The 12,241-nt window shown below is 50.0% G+C and overlaps 1 protein-coding gene across 1 annotated transcript in view; it reads left to right on the top strand.

The window, feature by feature from the left end:
- Nucleotides 1-12,241, top strand: part of MYO1H (myosin IH) — a 570,182-nt gene that overhangs the window by 222,238 nt on the left and 335,703 nt on the right. Inside the window, exon 11 of the mRNA XM_069212716.1 lies at nt 5,177-5,282. Within this exon, the coding sequence (XP_069068817.1) occupies nt 5,177-5,282 (106 nt within the window). The remainder of the gene's footprint in view (nt 1-5,176; nt 5,283-12,241) is intronic.

The raw sequence follows: 12,241 nt of genomic DNA, 5'->3' as shown, positions 1-12,241 counted from the left end.
AACACAAGACTCACACACCCTGCCCCCAGCAACCAACCCCGCAGCACACCAGCCCACAACCAGAACACACCCCGCAACAACACCCTCACGCACCACACCAATGCCACCCACCACAACCACCTCAACTGCCTGCTCCTCAACATCCGCTCCCCTCACAAACATGCCAAAGAACTCTGGGACCTCATCACATCACACTCACCTGCCATCGCCTTCCTCACGGAAACCTGGTCCAACCCCTCCTCAGAACCTGACATAGCCATAGCCACCCCCAAGGGATACAAACTCCAACACAAAGACCGCCTCAACAGGCCAGGCGGTGGCATTGCCATCCTACACAGAGACACCATCATAGTCACCACCAGCTCCCAAGACACTATCGACAACACTGAACACATGCACTTCCTCATCCACATTAACAACAACTCCACCCTCAGAGGTACACTAATTTAAAGACCACCTGGACCACGCCCGCCTTCTGCGACACCATCGCCGACAGCATCAACTTGCACGCCCTCACCTTCGCAGACTACATCATCCTCGGTGATTTCAACTTTCACTTAGAAAACCTACAAGACCACAACACTACCTCCCTCATAGACAACCTCACCAACCTCGGACTCAAACAACTGGTCACCGCACCCACCCACTCAGCAGGACACATACTTGACGCAATTTTCACCACAAGCCAACACATAGCCTACACCCACACCACCGAACTCCTCTGGACTGACCACCACTGCGTCCACTTCTCCTTCACTAAACCCCCCACACACTACCATCAACACACCACACCCTACCGCATGTGGGACAAGATCCCCACAGAACGACTAAACTCCCAACTAGCCCACAACCCCCCCCACGCCAAAGACCCTAACACAGGAGCACACAACCTCTCCAAATGGATCACTACCTGCGCAGACACACTAGCACCCCTCAGAAAACACATCGCCACCCGCCACATCAAGAACGCCCCTGAACTCCAAGACTCCAAGCGCAAATGCCGCCAAGCTGAGAAAATATGGCGACTAGAACCTTCCACAACCAACTTCTCCACCCTCAAAACCACTTGAGCTTGAGATGGTTAGTGGTCATCCAGTTGGCAGTGTCTAGGAGAGCGGCGTGTAGGTTGGTTTTGGCGGTGGTGGGGTTGCGGGTGAGGGAGAGGATGAGTTGGGTGTCATCTGCATATGAGAGGAGGGTGATTCCGTGTGCTCGGAGAATGTTGGCTAGGGGGATCATGTAGATGTTGAAGAGTGTGGGGCTGAGAGAGGACCCTTGGGGGACTCCGCAGGTGATCTTGGTAGTGTTGGAGTGGAAGGGCGGGAGGCGGAATTTCTGGGTTCGGTCGGTGAGGAAGGAGGAGAGCCAGTCTAACGCTTTGTGGCGGATTCCTATGTTGTGTAGGCGTGTGTGGTGTCAGACGGTATCAAAAGCTGCGGAGAGGTCTAGGAGGATGAGTTTGACGGTCTCGCCTTTGTCGACTTTGGTCCTGATGTCGTCAGTGCATGCAATGAGGGCAGGTTCTGTGCTGTGGTTCTTGCAGGACCCAGATTGTGAGGGGTCAAGGGTGTTGGTTTCTTCGAGGAAGTGGGATAGGCGAGTGTTGACTAATTTCTCTGCAACCTTGGCGGGGAACGGGAGGAGGGAGATGGGGCGGTAGTTGGAGAGGATCTCCGGGTTGGCTTGTTTTTTTTTTAGGAGAGCGGTAATTTCTGCGTGCTTCCAGGGGTCTGGGTAGGTGGCGGAGTCTAAAGAGGAGTTGATTATGTTGTAGAGTATGGGGGCGATGGTAGGGCTAGCTTTGTTGTAGATGCGTTGTGGACAGGGGTTTGAGGGGGAACGGGAGTGGATGGAGTTCATGGTTTTTTCAGTTTCTTTGTGTGTGGTAGGGGTCCATGTGGATAGTGTGGTGGAGTCTTGAGGGGGGGTTGAGTTGGGTGGGAGAGGGGTATGTGTGGTGGGTGTGTGTGATGTGAAGCTGTTGTGGATGTCTAGGATTTTGTGGAGGAAGTGGTTGGAAAGTGCGTCACATACGGGCTGTGTGTGTGTGGGTCTATGTTGCTGGCTTTGTTTTTGGCAAGTTCGTTGATGATGGTGAAGAGTTCTTTACTGTTTTGTGAGTTGTTGTCAAGGCGTGTCTTGTAGTGAACTCTTTTAGCAGTGCGTATGAGTTGGTGATGGGTGCGAATGTTGGTTTTGAGTGTGGAGACGTTGGTTGAGGAGGGTTTTATTTTCCATATTTTCTCAGCTTGGCGGCATTTGCACTTGGAGTTCAGGGGTGACCCATGGGGCGTTCTTGATGTTGCGGTGGTGATGTGTCTTCTGAGGGGTGCTAGTGTGTCTGCGCAGGTAGTGATCGATTTGGAGAGATGTGTGCTCCTGCGCTGGGGTCGTTGGTGTGGGGGGGGTTATGGGCCAGTTGGGAGTTTAGACGTTCTGTTGGGATCTTTTCCCACAAGAGGCAGGGTGTGGTGTGTTGACGGTAGTGTGTGGGGGGTTTGGTGAAGGAGAAGTAGACGCAGCGGTGGTCTGTCCAGGAGAGTTCGGTGGTGTAGGTGTAGGCTATGTGTTGGCTTGAGGTGAAGATTGCGTCCAGCGTGTGTCCTGCTGAGTGGGTGGGTGCGGTGACCAGTTGTTTGAGTCCGAGGTTGTTGAGGTTGTCTATGAGGGAGTTAGTGTTGTGGTCTTGTGGGTTTTCTAAGTGAAAGTTGAAATCACTGAGGATGATGTAGTCTGTGGAGGTGAGGGCGTACGTGCTGATGCTGTCTGCGATGGTGTCGCAGAAGGCGGGGCGTGGTCCGGGTGGTCTGTAGACTAGTGTACCTCTGTGGGTCGAGTTGTTGTTGATGTGGACGAGGAATTGCATGTGTTCAGTGTTGCCGATAGTGTCTTGGGAGCTGGTGGTGACTTTGATGGTGTCTCTGTGTAGGATGGCGATGCCTTCGCCTGGCTTGTTTAGGCGGTCTTTGTGTTGGAGTTTGTATCCCTTGGGGGTGGCTATGGCTATGTCGGGTTCTGAGGAGAGGTTGGTCCAGGTTTCCGTGAGGAAGGCGATGTCAGGTGTAGTGATGAGCTCCCAGAGTTCTATGGCATGTTTGTGAAGGGAGCGGATGTTGAGTAGCAGGCAGTTCAGGTGGTTGTGGTGGGTGGCGTTGGTGTGGTGCGTGAGGGTGTTGTTGCGGGGTGTGTTCTGGTTGTGGGCTGGTGTGCTGCGGGGTTGGTTGGTGGGGGCAGGGTGGGTGAGTTTTGTGTTGGGGGTGTTGTGTTTGTTGAGGGTGGGGTCGCTATGGTTGGTGTGTGGTGTGAGGGATGACGAGCAGGAGAAGTGGCAGGTGTAGCAGGTGAAGGGGCCATGAGTGTGTGTGGGGCTAGATGTGGTGCATGTGGGGTGGGGGTCGGGGTTGAGGGAGTGGAGGGTGAGGGTGAGGGGGGAGTAGGTGTGTCTGGGAGGACCAGGGGTTTTGGCGATGGGCGCGGTCTAGGCGCGGACGGGCTTGCCTTTGGCGCGCCAAAGGCACGCCAGCGGCGCGGCCACTCGGCCTCGCCGCAGATGCCATAAGAGGAGGGGAGGGTGGGAGTGGCAGCTGGGTGGCGGTAGGGCCTGTCCTATGAGAGGGCTGGGGGGTGGGGCCGCAGGGGATGCAGCGGCGGGGTTTTGGAGAGAGAAGAAATGTGGGAGAAGAACAGAGAGAGAAGAACGGTGAGAGAAAGAAGGGGGGAGGCAGGAGGGGCCGCAGGGGACGCAGCGGCGGGGTTTTGGAGAGAGAAGAAAGGTGAGAGAAGAACGGAGAGAGAACGATGAGAGAAAGGAGGGGGGAGGCGGGAGGGGCCGCAGGGGACGCAGCGGGAGGGTTTGGAGAGAGAGAGGATGGGAGAAGGAGGTGGCGCAGAGGGCAAGGCGGGGAGCGGCCTACTTGCAAGCAGGGTCGAAGTAATTAAAGGCAATTCTTCCCATAACTGCTGGCAATAATGCCTAATTATTTCCCTACTTAGATGATTGTTTAATTTGTTATTTTCAGGTTTTGCCAAATTGAAACATCTTTTTTAGACTTTGGCCCTCATTATGGTCCTGGCAGCCCGAAGACCGACAGGGCCATGGTAGCGGTCTCACCGGCGACGGGCCAGCGGTGAAGACTGCCATCTTATGAGTGTGGGCCAAGCCGGCACATCCCCACCTGTACTGCCAGGGCGCTTGGATAACCGGACCAGAGATTACCATCGCCACAAAAACCCTGGTGGAAAGGCTACCAGTGACAGGAAATTTCTTTCCTGCCACTGGTAGACGACTCCCCCACCCCAACCCCCCTTCCCTTCCCAGAACCCCTCCTCCTCCCACCCCCTTCCATACCAGAACCTTCCCATCCCCTGCATTCACTCACACGCACCCACACACTGTATACACTCATTCACCAACACTTACATACACGCCTTCACTCACATGCATACATACACGCATTCACTCACATGCATACATACAAGCATTCGCTCACACGCATAAGTACACGCATTCACTTCAACAATCAACAATCACTTCAACAATCATATACCCATACACACACCCATACACACATGCATATACACACATGCATTCAAACACCCACTTCCACACGCATACACACACACATTCAAACACCCACTCAAACACGCACACACAACACCCTCCACCCTACCACCCTCCCCTCCCTTGTCGGGCGATCAGCTTAACTTGTCCGGTGAGAAGGTCGTCTGGCAGGGAACGGGTGCTTCCACCGCCAGCAGCGCCGTGCCATCAGGGCACCGAGTCCTTTTGGTGGGGTGGGGCTAGCCGCTTACACGACTACTGAAGGATTTCCCCCCAAATTGTGGCAGACATCCTTTAGTACCCGTAATATGGTGGTCAGAAAACCACCAGCACTGGTGGTCTTCATGGCTCCCGTGGCTGCAGCGGTCTTGTGAAAAGACCGCTGAAGTCATAATGAGGGCCTTTCTCTTTTTTACTGGTCATTATGATGTCATTGCTCAATTTAACAGTCACCCGCCTATAAATTGCTGAAAATATTTTGTGGGTTTAGTAATAATGTCTTAATGGGAACTTAATTTCCACATAGTATCTTCCTTCTTTACAATTACTAAACGGATGATTGTTTTTAGTGACAAACAGTTCTATACATTTCTTTTTTAAACTCATTATCACCAGCTTTGAACAATTCTGCATCAATTACTGCAATGAGAAACTTCAGCAACTGTTCATAGAGATGACTCTGAAGGCTGAGCAGGAGGAATATGAGATGGAAGGAATAGAGGTGAGAGATGGATTCTTTACTTTATCTATAAACTGTTATGATAAAGTGTACATTTACCCTTCCTCAGAGCCCACTTGCTACCCACTTGCAGAACTCACTTAAAGCACCCAGTGCCTATCCACTTTACTGCTTCCCACTGATAGCCTTGGCAATTCCTGTTTGTAGGTAGCAATCACTGTTTACCACAGTTGTCTTCATAGTTCCAAACCAACATTACCACTCTCTGAGCTCCCTTTCCTAATCATCCACTCTTCATAAAGTTTTTCCAGCCCTCCTTCACACCAGTCACACCATCTGAGTGCAAAAGGGTAAATAGGAATTAGGAAAACACACCATACTGATGATTAAAACATTAGGTTTCATAAATGTATCAAATCTTGCGTTTTGTTGACAAATGTATTTTGTAATTCCAGGAAATGTACTTTGGGCTTCCCAGGTCACAAACCTGTGAAATACCGTAAAAAAAAATTGATCTGCTGTCCATTGTGATTGTTTGTTTTGCCATAGTGAAATCAGGAATAGTGAACTGACAAAAAGATGCTAGGAAGAAAGTCCCCAGTCTTCAGAATAGAAAGAGAAGAACACAGCATCTAGGAGAGGGAAAATAAGCAAGCCAAAAAAAAAACATTGCCAAGTAAGAAATTACAAACTACAATTCGATAGAAGGTTAAAAAATACAAATAACGATTAGGTAAAAATAGCATCACTAAAGAAACAAGGGAATGAAGTGCAAATAAAAGACAAGTACTACTCATCGTATTGCAAAGCACTGAAAACATGGTTTACATGTTTTATATATAGTGTAGTCATTGAACTCCTTCCTATAACAACCTGGAAGTACTGACATCCACTACACCACCTTGGGATGTTATGGGCACAATTTCCCAAAGGCCCAGTAGGTGTCAATAGCAGTCAGCAAGCGGCTGTTTCACAAAAAGACGAGCAACATGACCTCTGGGATCCCTTGACTTGACGCTAAGAAAAACAGGCGCCATTCTCCAAAACCATGAAGCCGAAGAAACCCTGTAAGATATCCCACCACCCGCCTCCCAGGAGAAGATTAGGACGATAGTGAAGGTTGGGCAGATTAGCCATGCAAGATGCATAGTTAGAGCACCACACACACCAGCTCACCGTTGGATCTCTTGAAGGTGTCACTGCTGCAGAAGAAGGCAGTGCATGGTGCCAGTGCAGGTAAGACTGGGAAGAACCAAGACACTATTGTTAATGGCGAAGGGAAGAACAAACTTATCTAGGGACATCAGTTATTTTTCAGTGGGGAGCCATAATGGAGAATTCAGATGTGTAATAAAGAGCCAACGGGAGCTTTGGTGAACAAGGAATGATGTTTGTCATGTGAAAAAGTTGGCCACATTTAGACTACCTGTTGGCTCATGATCCATAAATTTACTAGCGATACCCAGAGTTTTTTCCTGGCATCATAAAAGCTGAAAATGTTGTGGTCACAGAGTTAAAAAAATCTTGAGAAGGCCTTATTGAAAACACACATAATATAAACTTAACAACAAACGTTTGTCAGACTTGATTCGAGGGGCTGTAAGCTACGTGGCATGCAGAAGTTACTGGGCCTCAGCCTTGAGGCTGCGATGGTTATTGCCTGGTATCCATCCTACTATGGCGCTGCAAAACTGGGCCAAGTTCAGCCCCTTTAGCTCCTGACTTTCAGTGGTAGTAAAGGCGAGCAGTCCCAGGCTTTTCAGTAAAGTAGTATGGGGGTGTTCTAGCTGAGACTCCAAGAGCCACCTGGCAGCGCAAGAACATATTCTATAATCTAGTGGTTTACTTTGGTAAAGTAAAGTACTGTTATACACGCAGAAAACATAATGCTGCACAGAACAGACTACAGGTACAAAGTTTTCATGGCACTGGGGCAACTGCGTTTAGGGTCCTGCATAGCCCCCTCTTTGTGTGAGTGTGGACTAGGTAGAGCCACTCAGACCTTCTTGGTGACTGGCTAGGAGCTGCAGCAGGCATCTGAATTGCTCTGTCTTCTAGAAGGAGGCACACCGGCAGAGGGTTATTCCACACTCGGGCCATGACCACAGCAGGCAGCAGGCAGCAGGCAGCAGAGGAGACTGCTGCCTGGAGTCTGTGCAGGTGTGAAGTGCTGCAGGGTTGATGCAGGCCTGCAGCTGATGAGGAGCCCACATCTGGGCTTCAGTTGTGATGGTGATTTGGGTCACGAGGTCAAAAGTCATGGCCCACCTCAGTGTAGTTTTTCAGGCAGTGCTGTCCGCCATTGGCACACTTTGTTGACGCAGCAGCGCAGTCTGCTTCAGCACAGCTCATTGTTGCAGTGGCACAGTCTGCTCTGGCATAGTTTATTGTTGCAGTGGTGAAGTCCACATAGGCATAGTTCGATGTTGCAGTAGCACAATCCACTTGCGCAAAGTTCCTTGTTGCAGCAGCACAGTTTGCTCTGGCACAGTTCATTGTTGGCATATTTTCTGACTGGAACTGCTTGCCTGAAGAGGCTGTATTCAGGCTACCTCGTGCACTTTGTTCAGCTGTCCTGTTTGGACTGGCCCTCATAAACCAGAGGTGAAGCTGCTCCTGGCTCTCTCTGTACATTCACACCTCCAGAAGTGTTGGCAGGCTCCTTCACTTTCTCAGCAGGCAGGTGGGTTCTAGGCTCGTCAGGTCAAGGGAATAGATGTACCTTCCAAGCAAGATTCTAGGTAATGTCTCTCCACATCTGGGAAGCTGGCTGTCAGGCAGACCCCAGCTCTGGATGCACTTCAGTCCTCTGAGTATGCTATGCTGCTGTTCACTCCTTTGTATGATTAAAGAGAACTTAGAACTAGAACAGCAAGTGGATCAGTGGCTCCCACCTTTATACCGTGAAGGCAACCCGGGGCTGTTCATTATCTTTTCTGACCAAGTTAGAGATGGTTCTTCTTTCAAGTCACTTCGCCAGGCTGTTCTGTAAACACAGCCTTTGCATAGAGTGATACAGCAGGGTAGTTTCCATTCTAGAATACCCACACCACAGGTACTCAGCAGTCATCAGGAAAAGACATGAAAGGCAGGCCTCACTTAAAAGACCCTTCTAAGAATAAACAACAGAGACCACAATACTCCCCTTCACCCCCACCATAACTCAAATGGCAGTGCTCAGGAATACTAAGCTACTTTCAGTAAAAGGGCCTAATCAAATGTCTAAAGGAGCATTATCTTCTTTTTCCCTACGTCATTGTAGAGGTCTCTTCCCTCCAGCATCACGTATGGCAGCAATTCATACCCACTGTGTAGGAAAGTGGAGTATTATTTGGTGTGGGGGGGGTTAGTCCTCATCATGTAATACTCTCACATACCCAGAGATGGTCCTTGGATTCACACTAGTAAACCCTTAGCTCAGTCCAGGTACTGTGGCAAAGAGCAGTCAGGCTTTCCTGAGAGGAATATGTATTAAGCATTTCATAGTACAGACATGGACGATTATTGACATGACCAGGAAGAAATCTGACAACAATTTATAAAAATAGAGCTTATTTAAATTTAGACACCAACCAAACAGTACAGGTTCGGGAGAACCAGAGATATTGATTTCAGAAGCACCAGAAAATCAGTGCAGAAATGACATTTAGACATTGCAGTGAATTCAATGGGAAAATGTCATATGTTGCAAAAATGCACTTAAAAGACAAGTTCCATGGAACCCTTGGGGGATAGGCTAGTGCATTCCCTGGGACCAATCACGACAGTCAGAGCAGTTTTGCCTTGCCTGTAGAGTCTGGGTGCAGAGTTGTCCTGGTTGTCCCTGGTGCTGAATGGATCTCGCGTTGAAGTCAATGGCAGGTATGCCACTGGTGACAAACGGCTACTTAAAGGTCAAGCTTCAGGGAGCCCTTGCAGGGTTAAATTAGTGCAGGCCCTGGGCCCAGGTCACAACAGTCAGTTCACTTCTACCAGGCAAGTGGGGTCCGGGTGCTGAGTTATCCTGGCTGTCCATGGCCCCAAACAGGGCTTGCGCTGATGCTGATTTTACAGTACACGCAGTGCTGCGGCAAAGGGGATGCGAAAACTCAGGTATGGGGCCATTGCTGATGTCAGTCACAGGTGCTGGGCAGTGCTTTCCTCTTGCAGCATCAAGTTAAGGGGTCAGTCACCTGGCTGGAGACCAACAAGCCTTGGTAGCGTTAACCACTGCAAGATGATTTGGAGACATCTGGAGGTCCGCTGGAGTGTAGTAGAGGCCTGTAACTTTGTGGAAGATTGGACTACAACTCCCACAATGCACTTCACAAATTGAATCTGGTCGATCCCTCGGCCAGCCAGATGGCTAGTGATTCTTTGGTTCTAGAGTGTCTTTTTACCTGCTGTTTGCAGGGCACTGGTTCCACTATTCCAAGGGAGACTGGGGGTACTTCTGGCTTCCACAAGGATCCCTCTGGTCGAGAGTGATGAATTTCAGCCAAGGATGAAGGTTGAACCCGCAGTTTGCAGTCTGTTGCCTCAGAGTTTCCCTCTTTTGCTTTGGAGCAGTGGGCAGTGTTTGGTTGTCAGCGATGCAGAGATTCTGTGTTTCCTTCTTTGAAGTTAGTCCATCATATCTGAGGTTCAGGTGTCAGGGTTGTCCCTTAAATCCTGGATTTAGGGGAGTTAGGAGTTGTGGAGACTAATGGCCAATGGGCAGCTATCTCCTACAGCTAATCCGACCCTGAGGTGATCACATCCGGTGGGTCAGGTCACTTTTAGCTATCAAGAACCCTCTATTCTGCCACTCCTAAGATGGCTGAAATCTAACTTTAGTGCACGGACTGGGCTGCTCACCCTGGAGGTGCGATCAACCTTCTGGGGTATGCACAGTCCTACATAACTAATTTCCTGCCTGTCCACGAGAAAATGTACCTGGGGGTAGGGTGGGGGCTGTTTCTTCACTGGAGGATGGTTCAAATTGCTGTCAGGGGCAGTGCAGCCTTTGAAGCTCACACGCTGATGGCTCTATTCACTAGCCTGCCTGCTTCAGCCCTTTGTTCTGACCTCTGAGAGCACCCAGGCTGCCTGGCAGGAGGTCAGAACTCTGTTTTGGCAGCAGCCTGCACAGGGAAAAGCGAGGGTTACTCGTCCAGAGCACAAAGGAGGGTGGCATATAGGAGGGCAATGTCTAGTGTGTCACCTGGGCCCATGCCAGCTGTTCCTCAACACAAGATTTGTGTTGGGGGAAAGAAGGTACATTGTTTGACACCACACTCAACATATCTATGCAGTACCATAATGGAGCTAGCTGCCTTGGTCAACTGGAGCTTAAGTCCCATGTTATCCAAAGGACCGGCCTGCACTTGTAGTTTACCTTAATGGAAAGGATGGCATAGAAGCATATAAGTTTGTACTTACATGCCTGCACCTCAAATATAATGCACCCTGTCTCCTTAGCTGCAGTTACTTTCTTTAGGGGTGTCTCACATATATGTAAGGCAGTGTATGGGACTGTGTCACTCATGGTGAGGGCACAGTCAAATTTGAGCAGTTTGCTCCGCTCTGGCAGTCTGCAACGGCAGGCCTGCCATCAGCAGTTTGCATGGGTCCTCAAGGGTGGTACATCCTCATGCTGCAGCCCTAGGGACCCCTTTACCACTTGAGCCCGTACCCTGGGTGCCATTTACTAGGGACCTACAAAAGGGGTAAAGGTTCACCATGTCGAAATGACAATTTAGAGAGAGAACACATATAAGGCGGCCTCTTTATCAGGTCTCAGTGCACTATCAGAGTTGAAAATCCAGCATTTAGGGATTCAAATGGGGGCAAAAAGTGGGGGGAATCTGTAAATAGCCCAGTTTTCTTACACACCCCTCCCCTTCCAGCCAACACGCCCAGGAGACTCAACCCAACCCTGGGGGAGTTTACCTGGCTTGTCAGGCAAGGAAGAATGTAAAGAAAACTGCCTGTAATATTGTAGGGCCTACTCTGCCTTACATCCTCCTGTCTGGGTCACTCCCTCTGGGCAGTCGACTGATCTCAACAGCAATAGGACCCATTCCAAACTGAGCCTTCCCTACAGCTTTGTCTTTTTCTTCCTCCCCTTTTAGTCTGTGATGCGGTGCTTACCTCACCTAACCCTACTTTTGCTAAAATGACACCGAGCTTGCCCACAGAGGTTACAAAACACTTGAGCAACCCCACGACAAACAACAGGGCCGAAGGGCCTAACTTGCTCCTGGTTATAAGGTCTGTCTCCTGTGGCAAGCACAGGGCTGCCATGAAGGCCAACAGGGGCCACTGATAACTGTCAGAGGCCAAAACTACACCATAAACTCCCCACTGACAGGTGGTTGAGCTTCTCTAGGGGCAACAGTGGAGTCTTGCAACCTCCCTTTCTATTTAGAGTGGGGGCTTACCACGTTGTGCAGCATACATCCTTCTTCTTTCCCTTCTGTCAGTTCAGGAGGGGGATTCACCCTGCTGCTTGACAGCTGCCTGACTTTTCAGGACATCTTTTGTGGGAGGTGAAACCTCACCAGTGCCCACTTTGTGCCTTTCTTTCAATGGGACCAGACTAACCACTGGGAGGTCATTGCCTTGGGTACAACCACCTTACACCACCCTAACTTCACCACCTCAGGAAACACCAGTTCCTTGACACCACACAGTCCTGGTTCGGGCCCAACTACAGTACACAAACAGCACTCATTGCAACCACAAACAACATCCGCATGATGCTTGACAGAGGCGAAACAGCAGCCCTCATTCTCCTGGACCCCTCTGCAGCATTTGATATGGTCTTATACCCCATCCTCATCAGACGCCTTAAAGAGATTGGCATCCAGAGACCCACTCTTCTCTCGATCTGCTCCTTCCTAACAGATAGAGCACAAGCTATCAGCCAGGCATCTTATTCCTTGGAAGACTGCAGACTCATCTACAGAGTGCCTCATGGCTCATTGCTTATTGCTCAGCCCTACCTTCTTCAACATGCACATATGCCTCTGGCGAACATC

The sequence above is a fragment of the Pleurodeles waltl genome, chromosome 11 (assembly GCF_031143425.1).
Source record: "Pleurodeles waltl isolate 20211129_DDA chromosome 11, aPleWal1.hap1.20221129, whole genome shotgun sequence".
Taxonomy (NCBI): Eukaryota; Metazoa; Chordata; class Amphibia; order Caudata; family Salamandridae; genus Pleurodeles; species Pleurodeles waltl.
The sequence above is the reverse complement of the archived record's forward strand: the minus strand, read 5'-3'. Positions and strand labels throughout refer to the sequence as shown.